We start from the raw sequence: 24486 nt of genomic DNA, 5'->3' as shown, positions 1-24486 counted from the left end.
GCTCATACATTAAGTGGGAAAAGATAACTAGTGTGACTAAACCAATCCCATAATCAATCATATATCTTCTTAAGTTAAAAAAAACTTCCAAGTAATACATTCATATGGTTAAAACACACACACACACACAGATGGCTTATGCTTCCCAGGCCCCTTCCCCAGCGGGCAACTTCTTTTAACGGTTTTGGCTTTAGTTCTTCTGGTGGTTATCTCCATATCTCTAAATATTTGTTCCACCACACTTATTCCAGTTTTTGACTTATCAGTTTTAGACATCTGTTTGCTTCTCACTATGGTAGATGAGGATTTAGGTTACATCTTATCTCTAAGTTCCACTCTCCTTTTCGTAGTTTATTTTCATAATTTTTATCAGTTCCTCCATTGGTCATTTCTGTACCTTTGGATAGCATCCTTAAAGCTTCATTTCTTGTTCCATAGACAGGGTCATCTCTTGATCCTGGCTTTGTAAGATGACCATATGAGTGCTCCCACACTCCTGCTCAACAATAACATTCTATCCTATTTTGTCCTCTAGATGTACGATAGAGCCACAGAGATGAATAACACACCTCGACATTAAGGAGCTTTAAGACTATTGGGATTTAATATATTGATATTTATAGTTAGGTGTACAGTTAGAATAGGAAATGTTAAATATCAAAAAGGCGGTATGAAAAAGTGTTACAATAGCTTAGAGGAAGAAATGATAACTTTTGAAAGGTAAGATAACTTCTGAAAGTCTGAGATGATTTGATGAAGGATTTGTCATTTGAATTGAACATAGACTAACTAGAGGTAGATTTACTCTGGGAAAACTCTAAACTTATTTTTACTCAAAGTGCTATGTGATAATTTTTTTTTGTTTTTATAGGCCAGAAGGCTTTAGCGGATGCACAGATCCCTTATTCTGCAGTAGAACAGGCATGTATTGGCTATGTTTATGGTACGTAGTAAACTATATATTCTAAAAATTACAGCAACTACATAAACAATGCAGAGGAATTTCTGAATTTTAACCCTCAAAACTCAGAGTTCAGGGTCTTATTCTCATCATTTCTAGATTTCCCTTATGTGTCAGCCTAGTTTAGTGTATATATATATATATATATATATATATATATATATTTTGCCATTATTGTACTGCCAAAACAGTACACTTTTTATTAAATTAAAACACTTTTTATCTTTTTTCTTTGTTGTCTTAAAATTTGTATTTATTGATTTTTTGTATCTAATAACATTAAGATTTTTTTCTAATTAGAAAAATGATATATACTATTGTAATTAAAAAAAGGAAACACAGAAAAGCGCAAGAAAAAATAAGTCACCTGTAATCTCATTATCCAGAGATTATTACCATTACTTTTTTGGTGTAGGTCCTTCAGTGAGTATGAATATGTGTGAATACGTATGCGCACATAATTTTCTCTTCAATTTAGGTCCTAGTTACATACTTTTTGGTAACCTGCTTTTCTCATTTTATTGTATTCAATATTTCCCATGTGATTCAGTCTTCTTTCATTTCATCATTAATATTTTTCAAATTTCTTTTTTCTGGAATAGATTAAACATTTACACGGTACAAAAATAACAAAGGTAGGGCTTCCCTGGTGGTGCAGTGGTTGAGAGTCCGCCTGCCGATGCAGGGGACATGGGTTCGTGCCCTGGTCCGGGAAGATCCCACATGCCGCGGAGCGGCTGGGCCCGTGAGCCATGGCTGCTGAGCCTGCGCGTCCGGAGCCTGTGCTCCGCAACGGGAGAGGCCACAACAGTGAGAGGCCTGCGTACCGCAAAAAAAAAAAATACAAAAGGTAGATGTTTATGTAGTGGAAAGTCTCACTCTTATTCCTGTCTCCCTGTCTCTTGATTCCCTTTCCTTAGACAACCAATTTTACTAATTTCTTTTTTTTATTGAAGTATATTTGATTTATAATATTGTGTTAGTTTCAGGTGTACAGGAAAGTGATTCAGTTATATATATATTTTTTCAGATTATTTTCCATTATAGGTTATTATAAGACATTGAATATTGTTCCCTGTGTTATACAGTAAATCCATGTTGCTTATCTGTTTTATGTATAGTAGTGCAATTTCACTAATTTCTAGTGTATCTTTTCATAGGTAATTTATCCATATAAAAATAAGTATGTGTGGGTGTATAAATACCCCCTCCCCCTTTCTTTTGTTACACACATGGTAGGATAATATACACATTATTTTGTATTTTGCTTTTTTAAAAAAGTTATTTACTTATTTATTTGGATGCACTGGGTCTTAGTTGCCGTGTGCAGGATCTTAGTTGTGGCGTGCGGGATCTTTTAGTTGCAGCATGCAGGGTCTAGTTCCCTGACCAGGGATTGAACCCAGGCCCCCCTGCATTGGGAGCGTGGAGTCTTAACCACTAGACCACCAGGGAAGTCCCTATATTTTGCTCTTTTTAACTTAGTAGTTCTTGGTGACTATTCCAAATTGTTTCATAAGAAGCTTTCTTGGTCTCTTTTAATGATAGCATAGTGTTCCATTGAATAGATATATCATGATTTATTTAATCTATCCCCTTTTAATGGACATTTAGAATGTCCCCAGTCTTTTTACAGCATTTTAAATTACCTCATGATATTCTAGTCTTGGGGATTTACTACAGTTTATTTAGCAGTAGGAATGACACCCTATTCTTGGACATTTTAAATTATTTCTAATTTCTAGTTATTATAAAAGGCTATAGTAAGCATTACTGTAGATGAATCTTTATTTATATCTGTGATTATTTCTTTGAGATTTCAAGATATCAAGAGAATTCTTGAAGGGAAATTTACTAGTTCAAAGAGATGCACAATGTATTTATGAAAGGGAGGTCCTGAACCTTACTGTTTTCCCTGAAGACTTCTGGAGTGTCTGTATCTTCAGGTGTTTCCATCATACTGCTCCAGCATGTCTGCCTTGGTGGACATGTTCCTTGGGAAAGGGAGTCAAATGTGTTTTTACTTGGATTACATTCCTCTGGAATACCCTGGCATGCAGAATCTTTTAACTTTTTGAAGTTACAAAATTTTACATGAAGAGAAAAATCATGGCCTTTTAATTAATTGGTTTAGTTTTTTTTTTTCCGGTACGTGGGCCTCTCACCATTGCGGCCTCTCCCGCTGCAGAGCACAGGCTCCGGACGGGCAGGCCCAGCGGCCATGGCTCACGGGCCCAGCTGCTCCGTGGCACGTGGGATCCTCCCTGACCAGGACACGAACCCGTGTCCCCTGCATCGGCAGGCAGACTCTCAACCACTGCACCAGCAGGGAAGCCCAATTGGTTTAGTTTTAAAAGATTTATATCTGACAGTATACATGAAGTATTGCTGCCTGTCATGTAGCCCTAGCCAGATTGAATTGTTTGCTATTACTTGGTCATGTCTCTACTTTCCTACCTCGGTATTGTGTAAAGAAAGTGCATATATATTCTGTGTTTTGAGAATTTTTATATTTGCAGAGTAAATGATGCTTCATGCTAAAACTGTTTCTGAGTAAGATGTCAATAGTATATTTATTGTTCTGCCCATGTTGTATGTTAGACAAAGACAAAACACTGGAAAAACCCATAATGTAGTATTATGTTGCTTTGCAGCTCCATAATTCTCATGTTGCATATATAAATTTTTTTTTTTTTTTTTTAATATATAGGTGACTCTACCTGTGGGCAGAGGGCTATCTATCACAGTTTGGGACTGACTGGAATTCCTATAATCAACGTCAACAATAACTGTTCTACTGGTTCAACGGCTTTGTTTATGGCCCGGCAACTGATTCAGGGTGGTGAGAAGTGCCTATTTGTCTAGTAAACTTAAATAGATGTGGAGTTATTGCCCCCCTTTTATTATTTCTCCATACGACCATCAGAGGGATTGCTTTATAATGTATTTCTTTTAAAAAAAAATAACAATTAGGGCTTCCCTGGTGGCGCAGTGGTTGAGAGTCCTCCTGCTGATGCAGGGGACACGGGTTCGTGCTCCGGTCCGGGAAGATCCCACATGTCGCAGAGCGGCTAGGCCTGTGAGCCACGGCCGCTGAGCCTGTGTGTCTGGAGCCTGTGCTCCGCAACGGGAGAGGCCACAACAGTGAGAGACCCGCGTACCGCAAAAAACAAAAACAAAAACAAAAACAAACAAAAAACAAACAAAAAACAATTATATTGAGAGGTGCTTTATATAGCATAAAATTCACCCTTTTAAAGTTTACAATTCAGTGTTTTTTAGTATATTCACAGGTTTATGCAACTATCACCACTATCTAATCTTAGAACATTTTTATCACCCCAAAAAGAAAGTGGTACCCATTAGCAGTCACTTCCCATTTCCCTCTCCCAACAGCCCCTGGGAACCACTAATCTACTTTCTGTCTCTGTGGATTTACCTATTCTGAACATTATATAAATGGAATCATATGATATATGGCCTTTTGTGGCTTCTTTCACTTAGCATAATATTTTCACAGTTCATCCATGTTGTAGCATGTATCAGTACTTCATTCTTTTTTGTGGCCAATTAATAATTCATTGTACGGATATACCACATTTTGTTTATCCATTTACATGTTGATGGACATTGAGTTGTTTCTACTTTTTGGCTATTATGAATAATGTTGCTGTAAGCACTTGTGTACAATTTTTTTTGTGATCATATATTTTCAGTTCTCTCGGATATATATCATAGTCTGTATTTCCAAATATTTAGGCTCTTTTATTAGGCCCTCTGTTCTTTCTTCTGATTGATTGTTGATTATTGCTCTACTCTTTGGTGTTTTAATTGTTTGAGCTTTATAATGTCTCACTATTGGATAATAGTAGTATCCCCTGTGCCCCCTATGTTGTTATTTTTTTTTCCTCTTTTTTAGGAAAAATTTTGGCAATTCTGCTTGTTTTGCTGTTTAGTTGAACTTTAACATCATTTTTAGGTGCCCCCTCTCTCCAAAAATAATTCTGTTGAAATTTTCATCAAGTTGCTTTAAAATTTTTTAAAATTTTACTTAATGTTTAAAAATTGAAAATTAGCTATTTATATTTGTTCTTCACTGGAACATATTTCCACATTAATCAAAAGTCCTATTAACACTGAGAATCAAAGAAAGAATTATATAATTTATTAATTTTTCCTCTTATTTAGAAGCATATAAGAATTTTCTCTGTAATTTTTCACTTATTAAAAATTTTATAGGATTATACCATATTTTTACATTTTGTATAAACTGATATGCTTAGTTAAATTGAAGTATTTAATGATATTTTGTTGGGTGTCTGGAAATTTAATTTTTCAAACTAATTACATTTTCTTTCAAGGTCTGGCAGATTGTGTCTTGGCTCTTGGATTTGAGAAGATGGAAAAGGGATCCCTTGGATTAACAGTGAGTCTCATTTATTCTTATCTTGGAATTGTTGTAACACTGTGAGAAAACTTTGCCCATCTGACTACCATAAATGGAGCCTGCAAAAGCTGAAAGGTGACATCGCATGTATATGCAATAGATCCTGCTATTTTAGACAATAAAGAATCATAGAGATAATTTTGTTCAACCCCTTTATTTTGTGAAACTGATGTTCAGACAGGTTAGATGATTGAATCTGAGGGTGACATGTCTGTTTAATTTGAAAGTCATTCATTCATTCATTCAAAAATTATTTCCGTTCAACAAACTGGAGAGCGTTAATAAGGTTTGGGACTTCTGTTTGTGGTAATGGCAAGCCAGGTGTTTGAATCATTTCTCCTACTAATGACAACTAAAATATTTGAATGGAATAGAAACAAGATATCCTAAAGACACTGAAGAGCTAACGAGAGAGGAATTGCTGGTGAATGCCGGAAAATTAAGATCAGCATTTGAAGCTGCTTTTGCCTTGAAGGCCTTCGCTGATCAGGAAGCTGTGAACTTCAATTTTGATGGCCCCCTAGATGAAGAGGAAAGTAGTCACAGCTCAGGTCCCCCCAAGATCAGAAGTTAAATACCAACTCTCCACATTAAACTGGTTAGGGGTAAACCTTTTCGGTAAGGGTGAACACAAAATTAAAACTACCCCGCCTCCCCTATGTCCTCTTTTCCCCACTTTCAGTAGATTACAGGGAGAGTTGCTTTGGCACTGAGCAGAGCAAGGGAGAAAAAAAAGAGAAGAAAAAAATAACCAGAAAACCTTTCACTGAGAATTAATAAACCACAGGGATTGCTGCCAAAATTCTCATTTAGCTGGGTGGTCAAAGAAACATCAGACCATGAAGTGAGTCTTAAGTTGGTTCCAGTTAACCATGACACTTAACAGAAGCAACTGCAAATTTTCTTTTGGAGGAAAGCATCTTCCTTCTAGAAGGCTTTGAGAGCTCTTCAACTAACCTTTGAAGGACATGCAATTAAAGATAATCAAGCATTAAAGAAACAAGGCACCATAGTTGAGGACCAGGATAAAGAAGGAACAGTAAAAAGTGATCTCTGCAGACCTCAGAAACGAGATTTATTGGATCTAGTTTTAGGCATGCTTGCTATGTTTTAAAAAATAAAAGGCAAGCTTGGAAATACCTCAGGGGTATAAGAAACTGCAAAAAGGGACATTACAGGCATTGAAAAAAAAACCAAATAGGATTTATAGAAAAGAAAAATGAAATAATTAAAATTAAAAATTCAAAAGATAGGTTTGATAGCTGATTATACATGACTAAAAGAGAATTAGTGAAACTGGACTAGAAGTGATTATTTAGAATACACTATAGAGAGGGAAAAGATTGGAAATTGGCAGGAAGTTATGTTATATGGAGGATAGTGTGATAAGGTATAATAAATGTGTAATTGGAATTAATGAAGTGGTGAGAGAGAAAACACGGTGTAGGCATTTTGTTCATCTTTTCAGAAAATTAGCTCTTAGTTTCATTGATCTTTTCTATAGTCTTTTTATCTTGATTTCATTTATTTCCTCTCTAATCTTTGTTATTTTCTTCCTTCTACTAATATTAGGCTTAGGTTCTTCTTCTTCTTCTAGTTCCTTGAGGTGTAAAGTTAGTTTGTTTATTTGAGATCTTTCTTGTTCTTAATGTGGGTGTTTATTGTTATGAATTTCTGTCTTAGAACTGCTTTTGTGGTATCCCGTAAGTTTTGGTATGCTGTATTTCCATTTTCGTTTGTCTCAAGATATTTTATGATTTTTCTTTTGATTTCTTCTTTGACATATTGGTTGTTCAGTAGCATGTTGTTTAATCTCCACTTACTTGAATTTTTTAGTTTTCTTCTTGTAATTGTTTTCTAATTTTAAACCACAGTGGTTGGAAAAGATACTTTCTATGATTTCAATCTTAAATTTATTGACTTGTTTGTGGCCTAGCACATGATCTGTCCTAGAGAACATTCCACGTGTACTTGAGAAGAATGTGTATTCTGTTGCTTTTGGATGGAATGTTCTGCAAGTGACTGTTAAGTCCATCTGGTCTGGTATCTTGTTTAAGGCTGATGTTTCCTTATTGATTTTCTGTTTGAATGATCTATTGATGAAAGTGGAGTATTAAAATCCCCTACTATTATGGTATTGCCATCTATTTCTCTCTTCTTGTTTTGGCTGCGCTGTGCTGGGGCTTTCTCTCTATTTGCAGTGAGTGGGGGCTACTCTTTGTTGTGGTGCATGGGCTTCTCATTGTGGTGGCCTCTTTTGTTGTGGAGCACGGGCTCTAGGCACACAGGCTTCAGTAGTTGCAGCATGTGGGCTCAGTAATTGTGGCACGCAGGCCCTAGAGCATGTGGGCTTCAGTAGTTGCTGCACGTGGGCTCAGTAGTTGCTGTGCACAGGCTCTAGGGTGCATGGGCTTCAGTAGTTGTGGCTTACAGGCTATATAATAAATAAAGATAAAAATAAAGTAAGGATAATTGAAGATCGGGGAAGACAAGATCTTTCTGGGAGTTGGAGAAAACATCATAAGCCAAGTCATGAATGTTGGAGTGAAAAATAGTATGTTCAGGGAACAGTTTGAAAAACTGGATTGGAGGGTGGCAGCTGGAGAAGATGCAAAGTAAGATGATTAGGTGTTGCCTAACAGAAGTGCCTAACATTTATGACACATGAAAAATAGATGTTTTTCTTCCATAGTTAATGGTAGGTACCTTGATAACTTTTATTAGAAAATTATTGAAAGCTATAAAATAGTAAAATTCATCCATAGTCCCATAATTTTAAAAAGCATATATATTAAAAGTCCTTATTTGCCAGTTTAATCTTGTTCTTCAGAGGTAACCAATGTATCTATATGTCCTTTCTTTTTTCCAAGTTTATACAGACATATCTACCTAAGCATTCATACACATATACATGCATATACATGTTCAGAATGTTAAAAAACACTGATATGTTCATGGAGAAGATTAATGCTTTTATACATGTTGCTTTTTCACATGGCAAATGGACAGCTTTCCTGGCTAGAACATATTGATACTTCCTTATTTTTAACAGCTGCCTAGTATCCCATTACATGGCTGTAGGGTTTTCAGTCAGTCCCTTCTGCTCTTCTGATTAGGTTGTTTAATTTTAGTTTTACATGTTCTTTTTTTTTGCTATTACAGTGTTCCAGTCAACATTCTTGTACATATATCTTTACTTTCTCCAGCCATTCTTTCTTTTTTTTTCCCCCTCCCACCCTCCTCAAGCTATTATTTCTATAGGATAGATTCCTGGGGCAGGCAAGCAACTTAGACAATGTTTTAGCTAGAGATGGTCCTGAAGATATTTTACAGCTAAAGTGAGTCTGTGAAGCCCAGAGTGAAGTGATTATCCAGTGACATTGGACCCAGTTAGCAGTTAATGATTCAACTGAGACCAGGTCTTTTAATCCAAATAAACTTTTTGCTGTACTTGGAGAACCTATCATTTTTTCCCTTCTCTTTCACTATGAGTTTCTTCTCCATTTCTCTTTTATACTTTGTCTTTTCCTCCTTTTTATTTCTTTCTGACATGAAATCCTTTTGTTGGCATTTCACTACCCCCCTATTTCCGTATACATCTGCACTTCTTTTTTTTCTTGCTCTTTTTCTTCTTTTCTTCCCTTATTCATTTATTAATTATAGCAATTTGTAACTGAATTTATTAAGATTTTGTATTTAGAATCCTAAATTTAAAAATCAGGTGATTGAACAATCTATTTGAATGTAACAAAAATAACTTGCTGTTTCTGTTTATGGCCCCTAGGTGGCTCTCTATAGCAGAGGGCTTAACTTACCACTCCTGCGTTGCTGTTTTGGTTTCTATCTTTGTCCTATGTCTTTCCCTTCAGATCATGTGTCCTAACTTCCCTTTTTATGGGTATGCTGCAAACAAAGGTAATAATTTCTTATACAAGAGAGAATTATTACCTTGAACTAAAAAGGATACTTGTTCCACTGGGAATACTGTTCACAACAAACAAATATATGTGGCTGCCTACCTGGATCAAATATTTCTGATAAAAATTTAGCATCCAAGTTGAGATGTGTTGGAACCATAAAATATATATGAATTTTAAAGATTTCATATGAAAAAAGAATGAAACTGTCTCAACAATTTAAAAATATTTCTGCATATTTGTGCCAGCACAATACACATAAATGATATTGTTTAAATAAACTAAAATATTAAAAAAAATAATTTTGGGACTTCCCTGGTGGCACAATGGTTGAGAATCCGCCTGCCAATGCAGGGGACATGGGTTCGATCCCTGATCTGGGAAGATCCCACATGCCACGGAGCAACTAGGCCTGTGTGCCACAACTGCTGAGCCCATGTGCCACAAGTACTGAAGCCTGTGTGCCTAGAGCCTGTGCTCTTCAACAAGAGAAGCCACCGCAACGAGAAGCCTGTACACCGCAACGAAGAGTAGCCCCCGCTCGCCACAACTAGAGAAAGCCCACGCGCAGCAACAAATACCCAACGCAGCCAAAAATAAATAAATAAACAAAACCACTCTTACTTTAAAAAAATATATTTTTTAAAAAAAAAATTTCTTTGAAATTATAATATTTTGGATATATTGGGTTAAATTAATATATTCAAATAAATTCTACCTGTTTTTTTTTTAATGTGGCTGCTTGAAAATTTATAATTACATATATGGCTTACACATTATTTTTTTCTTTATTGGCCTGAATGTAGCCAAGAAAGGGACTTAAGAGGCTGCTGCTTTTATGAGATGAAACGGATCTATGGTTCCCGTTGTTGGCACTTCCTACCAGTTAATTTATTTTGGTTAGTTTTATAATTTCTTCAGAGTTGGAATGTTGCCACTCAGTTTGGCCTCTGACCACTTATTTTTCGGTCCATCTAAGCATGTGATTTGATGTGATTTCGATCCTCAGGTCAGCAGCAGGCAAGGAGGGAGTGCTGAAGTCAGCTCTTGGTTGAACTTTAGGCATCAGGGAAAGCCTGGGATTGGCTGTTCATAGCACAGACAAACATAGGAAAAATTAGGAGTTACATTTACCAAAGAAGTAGAGGAACATGTGTTCTTGTTTTTTATTTTTTGCCAAAACATCTCTTCATTATCTCTTTAGGCTGAGAACAAGAGCTGTTGCTCTGCTTTTAACTTCCTAGGGTGAACTAAACGTTTTTATCCCCTCAAAATTCAGATGTTAAAACTCTTGATTCCCAAGGTGATGGTATTTGGAGGTGGGGCCTTTGGGAAGTAATTAGGTTGTGAGGGTGGAGGAATCCTCATGATGGGATTAGTGCCCTTATAAAGACATGAGAGAGTTTGTTTCCACTCTGCTCTCTGCCATGTGAGGATACATTGAGAAGACAGCCCTCTGCAAACCAGGAAGTGGGCTTTCACTAGATGCCAGATGTGCTGACACCTTGATCTTGGATTTCCCAGCTCTCAGAATTGTGAGAATATGTTGGTTAATCCACCTGGTCTATGTATTCTATTATAGAAGCCCAAACTGGTTAAGACATGGGGCAAGGAGCAAAAGAGATATTTCATCCCCAGATACTTAGAATGACAGATGCCAAACTTTTATGAGTGTTTGTATATATGTTTGGAAGGATTTGCATAGTTACTTCTTACATTTTCATGGCCCACTCTTACAGGAGCTGCTTATTTAAAAATTTTTATTTTCCTGGAACTTCCCTGGTGGTCCAGTGGTTAAGACTCCGCACTCCCAATGCAGGGCACCTGGGTTCCATCCCTGGTCAGGGAACTAGATCCCGCATGCCCCAATGAAGATCCTGTGTGCTGTAACTAAGACCTGACACAGCCAAATAAATATAAAAATTTTAAAAAGTAAAAATTTTATTTTCCTTGTTGTAAAAGTCATAAAAAAGGAAGAATACAGAAAAAATAAAGAAGAAATAATCACCTGTAATGACAGTCATCATTAGTGATTTGCTAATTTAGCTAAAAAAAGTCGAGATTGTGCTGTATCTATAATTCAATTTACTTCATTTTCACTTAACATTATTTTTTGAGTATGTCATGTTAAAAATTATTTATAAGCAAAAAATTTTTAATGTCTGCATTACAATTTATCACATGGCTGTATTATAATTTACTTAGGATTGCTCCTGTTATTGGACATTTAGATTTTTATTTATTATTATTGTAAGGTATGCTGTGATGAACACAATTTCAGCAATATTTTTCTGCACTTGATTCTTTTCTTGTGACAGATCCCAAACTGATATTATTTAGTAAAAGATATGAACTTTTTCTTTTAAAGACTAATGACTTTATTATTTTCAGAAAGGAATTCATGCTAATTATAAAGAAATTCAAACAATACAGTAAAATCCAAAGAGGAAAAAAAGTTTTCCCAAATCCCAGTTTCATTAACACTTATTAGGGGTGAGAGAGCAGGAGAGACAGAGAGAGAGAGACAGAGAGAGAGGGAGAGGGAATGAATTACCTTTTCCTTTTCTTCAGTCCTAAGGAGGAGGACCCCACCCTTATGGCCTCATTTAATCTTTGTCTCTGAAAAGCCCTTTTCCCCCCAAATACAGTAACATTGGGGGTAAAGGATTCAACATAACTGTTGGGATGGAGAAAATTCAGTCCATAGCAATGAAGGTTCCAATTTTGCCACATCTGCCAAAATTTGTTATTGTCTGTCTTTTTTATTACAGCTATCCTAGTAGGTGTGAAGCAGTATCTCCTTGTGGTTTTGAGTTGCATTGCCATGATGGCTAATGATGTTGAATATCTTTTCATGTATTAAAGGCCATTTGTGTATCTTTGGAGAAATGTCTACTCAGATCCTTTGCCCATTTTAAAATTAGGTTGTCTCTATATTACGGAGTTGTAAGATATATTCTAGATACAAGTCCTTTATCAGATAGATGATTTGCAAATATTTTCTCCCATTCAGTGGCTTCTCTTTTCAGTTTTTTAATGGTATCCTTTAAGGCAGCAGTCCCCAACCTTTTTGGCACCAGGGACCTGTTTCGTGGAAGACAATTTTTCCACGGATGGGGTTGGGGTGGGGTGATGGTTCAGGCGGTAATACAAGCAATGGTTCAGGTGGTAATGTGAGCGATGGGGAGCATCAGATGAAGCTTCGCTTGCTTGCCCACCACTCACCTCCTGCTGTGTGGCCTGGTTCCTAACAGGCAGAGGACTGATACTGGTCCACAGCCCAAGGGCTGGGGACCCCTGCTTTGAGGCATAAAAGTTTAAATTTTGATGAAGTTCAATTGATCTATTTTTTGTTGTTGTTGCTTATGATTTTGGTGTCATATCTAAGAAACACTGCCAAATTCAAGGTCATGACAATTTACTTTTATGTTTTCTTGTAAGAATTCTGTAGTTTTAGCTGTTACAGTTAGGTCTTTTTTCCATTTTGAGGTTTTTTTTTTTAATATAGTGTGAGGTAGGGATCCAACTTCATTCTTTTGCATGTGGATGTCCAGTTGTCCCAGCACCATTTACTGAAAAGACTATCCTTAACACCCATTTACTTGTCTTGGTACCTTTGAAAAAATAACTTGATAGGGCTTCCCTGGTGTCACAGTGGTTGAGAGTCCGCCTGCCGATGCAGGGAATGTGGGTTCATGCCCCGGTCCGGGAGGATCCCACATGCCGCGGGGCAGCTAGGCCCGTGAGCCATGGCCGCTGAGCCTGTGCGTCCGGAGCCTGTGCTCCGCAATGGGAGAGGCCACAACAGTGAGAGGCCTGCGCACCGCAAAAAAAAAAAAAAACAAAGCCAAAAAAACCCTTGATTTTGGGACTTGACTCCGTGCTCCCAATGCAGGGAGCCTGGCTTCAATCCCTGGTCAGGGAACTACATCCCACATGCATGCTGCAACTGAGAGTTCGCATGCCGCAACTAAGAGCCTGCATGCTGCAACTAAGACCCAGCGCAGCCAAATAAAGTAAATAAATAAATAAATATTTTTTAAAAAAACAAACCACACTGTCAAGGGTAAAGACTTAATAAAAATAATATTTAAAAAAATTGATTTTAATTGTGAGAGTTTATTTCTGTACTCTCAATTCTATTCCACTGATCTATATAGTCTTATGCTAGTTAATACTACAATGTTTCAGTTACTGGTTTGTTTTTGTTTTTGTTTTTTTGGACCCACTGTGTGGCAGGCAAGATTTTAGTTCCCCAACCAGGGATCAAACCCATGCCACCTGCAGTGGAAGCACAGAGTCCTAACCCCTGGACCACCAGGGAATTCCCTGGTTACTATTGTTTTTTAGTAAGTTTTGAAATCAGGAAGTAAGAGTCTTCTAAATTCTTCTTTTTCCAGATTGTTTTGGCTGTTCTCTGTCCATTGAATTTCCACATGAACTTTGGGATTGGCTTATCAATATTTGCAAAGAAACCAGCTGAGATTCTGATAGGGATTGTGTTGACTGTATATCATTTTGAGGAGTGCTACCATTTTAACCATCTGAAATCTTCCATTCATGAGCATGGAATGTCTTTTCATTTATTTAAAATAGATCTTTCATTTCTTTCAACAATGTTTATAGTTTTCTGAGTGTAAGTTTTATACTTTTTTTGTTAAATTTATTCCTAAGTGTTTTATTTTTAGTGATGCTTTTGTAAATGGAATTATTTTCTTTCTTTTTAATATTTATTTATTTGGCTGTGCTGGGTCTTAGTTGTGGCATGCGGGATCTTTGGTTGTGGCATGCAGGATCTTTAGTTGTGGCATGCAAACTCTTAGTTGCGGCATGTGGGATCTAGTTCCCAGACCAGAGATCGAACCCGGGCCCCCTGCATTGGGAGCATGTAGTCCTAGCCACCAGACCATGAGGGAAGTCCCTATTTTCTTAATTTCATTTTGAGTTGTTCTTGGCAAGTGTATGGAAATATATTTAATTTTTATATATTGATCTTATATCCTGTAATCTTGATGAACTTGTGTATTCTAATAGATTTTAGTGGATTCCTTAGGATTTTCTATTTGCAAGATAATGTCATCTACAAATAGAGATAGTTTTTCTTCTTTTTTTTTTCAATTTGGTTGCTTTTTATTTATTTTCTTGCCTAATTCCCCTAGCTGGAACTTCTAGGACAATGTTGAATAGAAATGGTGAGAGCAGACATTTCATCTTGTTTCTGCTTTTATGAGGGAAGCATTCAGTCTTTCACCATTAAGCATGTTATCTGTGGTAGATGCCTTTTATCAGGTTGAGGAAGTTCCCTTCTTTTCCACACTTAAAAAAAATTTTTTTTAGTCAATTAATTTTTGGCTGCATTGGGTCTTTGTTGCTGCATGCAGGCTTTCTCTAGTTGTGGCGAGCGGGGGCTACTCTTCATTGCAGTGCGTGGGCTTCTCATTACAGTGGCTTCTCTTGTTGCAGAGCACAGACTCTAGGGTGCATGGGCTTCAGTAGTTGTGGCACATGGGCTCAGTAGTTGTGGCATGCAGGCTGTAGAGCACAGGCTCAGTAGTTGTGGTGCACGGGCTTAGTTGCTCCGCAGCATGTGGGATCTTCCTGGACTAGGGATCGAACCTGTGTCCCCTGCATTGGCAGGCGGATTCTTAACCACTGTGTCACCAGGGAAGTTTCCTCCATGCTTTTTTTTTTTTTTTTTTTTTTTTTTTTGCGGTACGTGGGCCTCTCACTGCGGTGGCCTCTCCCGTTGCGGAGCACAGGCTCCGGACGCGCAGGCTGAGCGGCCATGGCTCATAGGCCCAGCCGCTCCGCGGCACGTGGGACCCTTCCGGACCGGGGCACGAACCCGCGTCCCCCGCATCAGCAGGTGGACTCTCAACCACTGCGCCACCAGGGAAGCCCCCTCCATGCTTTTTAAAAGTGTTTTTTTTTTTATCAGGAATCTGTTTAGGATTTTGTCAAATGCTTTTTCTGTGTCTGTTGAGACGATTGTGTGGTGTTTGCCCTTTATTCTATTGATATGGTGTATTACATTAATTGATTTTTAGACATTAAACCAACCTTGCATTCCTGGGATAAATCCCACTTTGTCATGGGTTTTTTTAATGTGTTGTTGATTCAGTTTGCTAGCATTTCATTGAAGATATTTTCATCTACATTCGTAAGAGATATTGGTGTATAGTTTTCTTGTGATCATCATTCTTTTTAATTTTCTTCACACAGTGGGTGTACAGTGGTATCTTATTGTGGATTTAATTTGTATTTTCCTAATATTTAATGGTGTTGAGCATCATTACATGTTTTTATTTGTCATTGGTATATCTTCTTTGATGAATTCAATGACTGTTCAAATATTTTGCCCAATTATTAGTTGGTTATTTTCTTACTATGGTGTTGTAAGAGTTCTTTATATATTCCAGATAGATACAAGCTCTTGTTCAATATGTTTTACAAATATTTTCTCCAGCTCTCTGGACTTGCCCTTTCCTTTTATAAATGGTATCTTTTGAAGAGCAAAAGTTTAAAATTTTGATGAAGTCTAGTTTGTTTTCTACTATTGTGCTTTTTGTATCCTATTTAAGAAAATTTTAAGTTAATTTTTGTAAGTGGTAGGAAGTAAAGATCAAAGTTTAAAATTTTTTAAAAAATGTGTATCCCATATTTCATACAGCCCCATTTGTTGAAAAGATTATCTTTTCCCCATTGAACTGCCTTGACATCTTTGCTGATAATCAGTTGACCATGTAGTGTGGATCATTTTTTGGACTCTTCCTTGATCAGTCTTTATATCAATACTTTACTTTCTTGAATACTGTAACTTTATAATAAGCCTTGAAATCAAATTGGGATGCATATTCTCCAACTTTGTTTTTCTTTTACAAAATTGATTTGGCTATTCTAATCCTTTGCATTTCCATATACATTTTAACAATTGGCTTGTCAATTTCTATAAAAATGCTTCCTGTAGTAGATTTATAGGTTAATACATAGGGATCTCTACATTTTTAACAATATTAAATGTTCCAGTCCATGAAAATTGTTTATCTGTCTTTATTTAGGCCTTTGATTTCTTTCAGTAATGTTTTTTAGTTTTCAAAGTGTAACTCTTTTACATATTTTATTAAAAATTTCCCCAGGTATTTCAAGTTTTTTATGTTATTAAAAATAGCACTTATTTTAATACCAGTTTCCAACTGTACATTGTATTTTGTGATCTAGCTAATCTCTCTTCCTAGTCTAGTGGCTTTTTTAAGATTCTGTAGGATTGTCTGCATAAACAATCGTATCATTATGTACAAGACAGTTTTATTTCTTCCTTTTCAATCTGTATGCCTTTTATTTATTTTTCTTGCCTTATGATTGCACTGGCTAGGGTCGTCACAACAAATTGAAATAGAGGTTGTGAGGTCATTTATCTTTTCCTTGTTTTTGATCATAGGGGAAAACATTCAGATTTCACTATTAAATATGTTAGCTGTAAGTTTTTCACAGATGTTCTTTATCAGGTTGAGAAAGTTACCTTCTATTCTTAATTTGCTGAGAGTTTCTGTCCTGAGTATATGTTGAATTTTCTCACTTGCTTTTCCTGTACCTATGAGAGATCCTTATTTTGTTTGTTATTCTTAATTTAGTTGGTTAATATGGTGAATTATATTGATTGATATTTGAATATTAACCCATCCTGTATTTCTGGGGTAAATGCTTGGTTGTGATGTCTTATCTTTTATATGTTGTTGGATTTAATTTGTTAAAATTATGCTAATGATTTTTGTGTATATGTTTGTGATGGTGTTGATTTGTTTTCTTTTTTGTTTTAATGTTTATTTACTTTTGATATCAGGATAATGCTGGCCTCATAGAATGGTTGAGAATTGTTCCCTTCTCTTTTTTATAAATTTTTTTTTTATTTAGGAAGAGTTTGTTTATATAATTGGTATTTTTTTCCTTAAATGTTTGGTAGCGTTCACCAGTGCACATCTAGGTCTGTAGTTTTCTTTATGGGAAGGTTTTAAAGTTCAGTTTCTTTAGTAAGTATATTACTATTCAGGTTATCTATTTCTTTTTTTGAGTGGGCTTTGATAGTTTGTGGCCTTTAAGGAATTTGTCCATTTCATCTAAATTGTTGAATTTATTGACAAAAACTTGTTCATATTATTCCCATAGTATCCCCTTAAGGTAGGATCTTTAGATATGTCCTTTCTCTTCTTCTGATGTTGGTAACCTTTGTCTTCTCTATTTTTTCCATGATCAGTATAACAAAAGGTGTTTATCAGTCTTATTGATCTTGTCAGAGTACCAGCCCTTGTTTTCATTGCTTTTCTCTATTTTTTTTTCTCTTTTCTATTTCATTCTACTAATTTCTATCCATTCTACTTCATTCTGCTCATTTTCTGTTTATATCTGCTGTGAACCTTAATATTTCAATTCTTACATTGGATTTAATTTACTCTGTTTTGTAGTTTATTAAGCTGGAAGCTTAGGTCATTGATTTTAAATCTTTTCAAACATGGGCATTTAATGTTATAGATTTCTTTTAAAACACTGCTTAAGTAGCATACCACAAATTTTTTATGTCATGATTTCATTCTCATTTAGGTCAAATTAGTTAGCAGTTTCCATTGTGATTTCTTCTCTCACCCATACATTAGAAGTGTGTTGCTTAGCTTCCTAACATTTGGGCAGTTTACAGATACCTTTTTGTTACTGATATTTGTTTCTATTTTAATTATCTGTGGTCAGAGAATATACTTTGTATGATGTGAATGCTTTTTCATTTATTGAGACTTGTTTTTTGGCTCAAGATGTGGTGTGTTTTGGTAAATATTCTTGTGCACTTGAGAAGAATGTGTACTCTACTGTTGTTGGGTGGAGTGTTCTATAAATTCTAGGTCAAGTTGGTTGATAATATTTGTTGCCTTCTATATCCTTACTGGTTTTTCTGTCTACTTGTTCTATCAGTTATTGAGAGGGAGGTATTGAGATCTGCTGCTAAATCTGTGGATCTGTCTATTTTTTTTCAGTTTTATCAGTTTTTGCTTCGTGTAGTTTGAGGCTCTCATATTAGGTGTATTAACATTTAAGATTGTTATGTCCTTGATAAATTGACCCCTTCATCATTGTGAGGTGATGTGAGGTGTATTATATCATGAAACTGAAAGCGCATTTGTGAAAGTTTTTATGGATCCCAGCCAGGTACTCCCTTTGTCAGACCCTGCCTTTTGAAGGATTTTAGGCTACTTATAAGAACTTATCTCTTGTAGTGTTCTTTGATGTTATATCTATTTTGTCTGATATTAACATAGCCATTTCAGCTTTCTTTTGAGTAGAATTAGAATTGTTTATCTTTTCCCATCCTTTTACCTATTTCTGTCTTTATGTTTGAATTATATTTTTTAGGCAGCATTTAGTTGGGTCTTGCTTTTTAACAATATAATAATCTTTGCCTTTTAATTGGGCTTTTTATATCCTTTCCACTTAATGTGGTTATTGATATAGCTGGGTTTACATTAGTGGTTAGTTGAAACTGATGCCTACCGGCTTGTACCAGCTTGCAAGATCTGATTATGCATATCTCTTCTCATCTTTGCTTTCAGTGACATCATGCTAGTAGATTCAAATTGGCCATGGTGGGAGTATTTACAACACAAAAATAGACAAATGCTATCAATAAGACCACCCTCACCCCCCATGAGACTATTAAACATTTATTAGGACACCACTGATATAAATCTACCATCTTTCTACTCATTTTCTTTTTGTTCAATATCTTTATTCCTTTTTTCCTCTTTGTCTTCTTTTCTGTTCATTGAGAATGTTTTATAATTTTATTTTGTCTGTTTTATGAACATATTAACTATGCCTCAGGTGTTTTGCTTTTAGTGGTTGCTTTAGGGTTTACATTCATCTTTAACTTATTCACAAACCACCTTTAAGTAATGTTACGACTGTTCACTATAGTATTACATGAACCTTACAAAGTATTTTTTTGTTTACCTCTTCCTAGAGGCACATTTTACTTCTATACATGTTATAAGCCCTATATCAGCTATTGATTTTGCTTTAAATAGTCAATTATTTTTAAAAGAATTCTTAAAGTAGAAAAAAAACCATATATTTCTCCACATGTTTATAATTTTCAGTGATCTTTATTCCTTTATTATTGATTCCAATTTTCCTCTAGGATTATATTCCTTCTGCCTGAAGATTCTCCTTTAACATTTCACATAGTGCTGGTCTGCTGGTGATGAATTTTATCAGTTTTGTATGTTCTAATAATTCTTTATTTACCTTATTTTTTTTACCTTTTTTTTTAAAGATGTATTTGCTGAGTACAGAATTCTTGTTTAGCTTCACTCTTTTTTTTTTTTTTTGGCTTTCATTGTTTTCAATTTAAAGTCTGCTGTTATTCTTATTTTTTTGTTCCTATATACTTAATGTGTATTTTTCTTTGGTTACTTTTAAGATTTTTCTTTATCACTGTTTTTTTTTTTTTTTTTTTTTTGGGTTCGTGGGCCTCTCACTGTTGTGGCCTCTCCTGTTGCGGAGCACAGGCTCCTGACGCGCAGGCTCAGCGGCCATGGCTCACAGGCCTAGCTGCCCCGCGGCATGTGGGATCTTCCCGGACCGGGGCACGAACCCGTGTCCCCTGCATCGGCAGGCGGGCTCTCAACCACTGCACCACCAGGGAAGCCCTATCACTGTTTTTTGTTTGTTTGTTTGTTTCATGGTATGCGGGCCTCTCACTGTTGTGGCCTCTCCTGTTGTGGAGCACAGGCTCTAGACACGGAGGCCCGGCGGCCATGGCTCACGGGCCCAGCCACTCCACGGCATGTGGGATCCTCCCGGACCAGGGCACGAACCCGTGACCCCTGCATTGGCAGGCGGACTCTCAACCACTGCACCACCAGGGAAGCCCTACCTATCACTGGTTTTGAACAATTTTATTATGACGTACCTTGGTGTAGTTTTATCGTGTTTCTTGTGCTTGGGGTTTGTTGAGGTTCTTGGATATATGAGTTATAGTTTTTATCAGGTTTGAAAATTTTTCATCCATTATGCCTTAAAATATTTTTTTTCTGACTTTTGTCTCTCTCCATTTTCTCTGTTTCTGGGACTCCAATTACATATCTACTAAACTTCTTGGTTGTTGTTCCATAATTCACTGATTTTGTTCATTTTTTTCTAGATTTTTTCCTCCATATTTTAATTTGCTACTTCTCCAAGTTTACCAATCTATGCTGCATTGTCTAATCTGCTGTTAATTCCACTGAATTTACTTTTCATTTCAGACAATGTATATTTTATCTCTAAAAGTTTCATGTGGGTCATTTTTTTCTATCTTCCCTATTTTTCTTTGTCATGTTCATGCTTTCTTCTACCTTCTTGAACAGATGGAGTATATTATAGTAACTGTTTTAATGTTCCCATCTAATTCTATCAGCTATATCATTTCTATTGATTGATTAATCCACTCTTTACAAGTTGTACTTTTCTGTTTCATTGCATGCCTTATAACTTGTGATTGAATGCTAGACATTTTAAATTTTACTTTGTTGGGTGTTGAATTTTTATGTTCTGTTAACTACTTAGGGGTTTGTTCTGGGGTAGGTGTTTTTTAGAAGTGGTTTGATACTTTTGAGACTTGCTTTTAAGCTTCATTAGGTAGAATCAGAACAGCCTTTATTATTCTAAGACTAAACTGACACTGTTACTCAAGCAGTAACCTCAGGATTCCATTGATGCCCCATATGTTAGGAGAATAAGAACTATTCCTGTCCCTGTGGGAACATTGGGAATTATTCTGCCTGCTCCTTTCCAGTGATTCTTTCCCTGGTCTCAGTAGTTTCCTCATATTCATGTGTTGATTAGAGTCATTGAAAACTCAAGAGGAACTCTCTTCAGATCTTCAGCTCTCTCTCTCTCTCTCTCTCTCTCTCTCTCTCTCTCTCTCTCTCTCTCTCTCTCGTCTCTCCATTACTCTTCTCTGTGAGTTCTTTCAGAGATCACTATACTAAGCTTTATGTTGTCCATTGTCTGAAAACAGTTGCTTTGTATATTTTGTCCAGGTTTTTAGTTGCTTAAGACAGAAGGGTAAATCTGGTTTCTATAGTGCATCATGACTAGAAGCAGAAGTTGTATATCATTGTTTTCATTCACATTCCTTTTTAACTTAGGTATGAACATTTTCTGTATTTTTTTAAATGTTCTTTTTTAGATTTCTTTTGACAGAAAAAAATTTACATCTATGGAAATCCAAACACATAATTATATATACTTATTTTTAAGATTTTTGTGTTCACAGATTCCACAGATCCCATTTATCAGCTCATTTTGTCTTACTCCTTTGGATTGTCAAGTTACTTATCATATCTAACTAAATAATTTTCCTCTTGTAAGCCTATTTTTTCTTAATCTTAGTTTTTTCATAGCATTCCCTTTAGAACCCCTTTGTGCACCAAAAAAATCTTGATTTATTTCATTTAACAATTATTTATGGAATGTTTACTATGTAACAGGCCGTATGCTAGGCATTGGATACACATACAGAAGTATGTGAAGCAGAGTTCCTGCCCTCAGTGTGTTCATAGTCTAGTAGGTAAACTGGTAAGAAACAGTTAGCTTTCCCTTTGTAGAATGTTTGCAGTAGGAACTGTGTTTTTCTATTCTAGAACCATGGAAACAGAGGTGATTGCACTCTGAGTATCACTTTATCCTAACCCTAATTCACTCTTTTTCTCAAATACCCAAGCCTGCTCCTGCCTTTGGGTCTTTATTCTTGCTGTTCCTTCTGCCTTGAATGCTCCTCTCCCAAAGGTGTCCAAATGACTTGCTCCTACTCCTTCACATCCCTGCTCAAATGTCATTTTGTCAATGTGACCTCCCTTGACTATTTTCTATAAAGTAGCACTTCCCACTTTCAATCTTTATCCCTATACTTGAATTTATTCATTATAGCATTACTATTTACATTTTAATTAATTTTCATCCCCATTACTTTCTGTCCCCTCCTCCCTCAAATGTAAATGCCAGATGAGCAGGGACTTTATCTGTTTTGTTCACTGTTTTATCCCCAGCACCTTGAGTAGTTATTTGCACATATGGATTCTTTATACATGTTTCTTGAAAGAATTAATACCTCTTTGGTCACTTGATTATTTTTCCTTCCCATGTTTCCCTGCAAAGCATTTTCTGACTGATTTTATTCACATTGTCCATTTTTGGCTTACTCTACACTTCAAATAAGTAAATGTCTTAGTAACGCTGTAATAGTTAAAAGAGACACCTATCATCATGTCAAGTACTTATTCAATTTTGTGTTTTCCCCTCTCTTAGTTTTCAAACAGGACCAATCCAATTGATAAGCATCTAGAAGTCCTGATCAACAAGTACGGATTGTCAGCCCACCCAGTTGCTTCTCAGATGTTTGGGTTTGCTGGAAAAGAGCACATGGAAAAATATGGTATGTTAAAAAACTTCAAGTCTTATTGGCAGTTACATACATGTGTGAGAAACAATAGGTATTTCTTAAGAAACTGTGGGGGATGCCAAGATGTATAAAATATGAAATGGTTTTTCAATTAAGTTGAAGAAATAGTCTGTATAGAATTCAGTTTTCTAAAAGTATTTATACATAGGACATCATATGAGAAGTACCTAGACTGCTCCAAAACAAGACATTGAAATAGGAAAAATCACATAAATCTTGTCTCCTTTAATCATAGACTATAAGTTGAGGCTCATTAGTTCTGAATATGGTAATGAGACTTAAAGCTAGCTCTTGGTAATAGATTTATGTAGCCAAATTTTATTCTCAGTATTTGAATCCATCAGGAGTCCATCATCATCTGTCAATCCATAGTGTTTTACGAGATTTAAATTTCATAGTTGATTTTTATTTTGTAGGTAAACATCCTAGCTTTTTGACTGATGATCAGTGATCGGCCTGCTTTAGCCAGTTAGATAAAGCATGGGATAGTGCAGATAGAGTTTTTGATTTTGTTTTTGTTTTTATTGTATGACCCTGAACCAGTGCCTTGTTGTGTACTGTGAGATAAGAAAGAAAATAGTTGTGCTTGAAAGTTCAGTGTTCCTATTCTTTGCAGGAAATATATCCCAGGTTTGATAGTCAAGATCAAGTAATCAGAAAGGAAAGAAATCTTCAAGGAAGAATGGTAGGATGGTATAGAGGAGCACTGCCAGTTTGGGGCCATGGGAATTTTCTTTCTTGTAGCTATTTCTTACCATTTTTTTTTTTTTTTTTATTTCTTACCATTTTAAACTCAGTCCATTCCAGTCTGGCTTCCCTCCTTTCTCAAGGCTACCACTGATCACTACGTTGCCATATCAAGTAAATACTTTTCAATCCTATTTTAATAGACCTCAGCACCATTAGTCCCTTTTGATCACTTCTTTCTTAAAACATTCTCTTCTCTTGGCCTCTGTGACATCTCGTTCTTCTGGTTTTTCTTACCTCTTTGGCTATTCCTTGTCCATTTCCTTTTTAATTTTTTTGAATGATTTTTAAAAAATTTATTTATTTATTTATATTTTTTATTTTTGGCTGTGTTGGGTCTTCGTTGCTTCGCATGGGCTTTCTCTAGTTGCGGCGAACGGGGGCTACTCTTTGTTGTGGTGCAGGGGCTTCTCATTGTGGTGGCTTCTTTTGTTGAGGAACATGGGTTCTAGGTGCATGGGCTTCAGTAGTTGTGGCTCGTGGGCTCTAGAGCGCAGGCTCAGTAGCTGTGGCGCACAGGCTTATTTGCTCTGTGGCATGTGGGATCTTCCCAGACCAGGGCTGGAACCTGTGTCTCCTGCATTGGCAGGTGGATTCTTAACCACTGCACCACCAGGGAAGTCCCTCCATTTCCTTTTGAATTAAATAATTCATTTAAAATATTGAGCTATTATTATATTTCAGGCACTATTCTAGGCACTGGAATATAGCAGTATATCAGTTAGCTATTGCTGTGTAATAAACCACTCCAAAACTCAGCAATTTTAAACAATGATTATTTATTATTATAGCTTACACGTTTGTAGATTGACTGGGAATCAGATGATCTAAGTCATGCTCAGCTCTTTTTGTCTGGGTTGATCATATGACTGTAGGTTGGTTGGAGGCTCTGTTTTAGTACTGCTTGGCTGGGTCATATGTCGCTCAT

General features: G+C 36.2%; 1 protein-coding gene across 2 annotated transcripts in view; it reads left to right on the top strand.

Annotated features, from left to right (window-relative positions):
* The window catches only part of SCP2 (sterol carrier protein 2), a 164205-nt gene that overhangs the window by 13687 nt on the left and 126032 nt on the right, over window positions 1-24486 (top strand). For both annotated transcript variants that reach the window (XM_012534485.3, XM_033435492.2), the window contains 4 exons: window positions 872-943; window positions 3672-3803; window positions 5323-5387; window positions 22658-22784. In XM_012534485.3, coding sequence (XP_012389939.2) covers window positions 872-943; window positions 3672-3803; window positions 5323-5387; window positions 22658-22784 — 396 coding nt within the window. The remainder of the gene's footprint in view (window positions 1-871; window positions 944-3671; window positions 3804-5322; window positions 5388-22657; window positions 22785-24486) is intronic.

Source organism: Orcinus orca, chromosome 1 (genome assembly GCF_937001465.1).
Source record: "Orcinus orca chromosome 1, mOrcOrc1.1, whole genome shotgun sequence".
NCBI lineage: Eukaryota > Metazoa > Chordata > Mammalia > Artiodactyla > Delphinidae > Orcinus > Orcinus orca.
The sequence above is the reverse complement of the archived record's forward strand: the minus strand, read 5'-3'. Positions and strand labels throughout refer to the sequence as shown.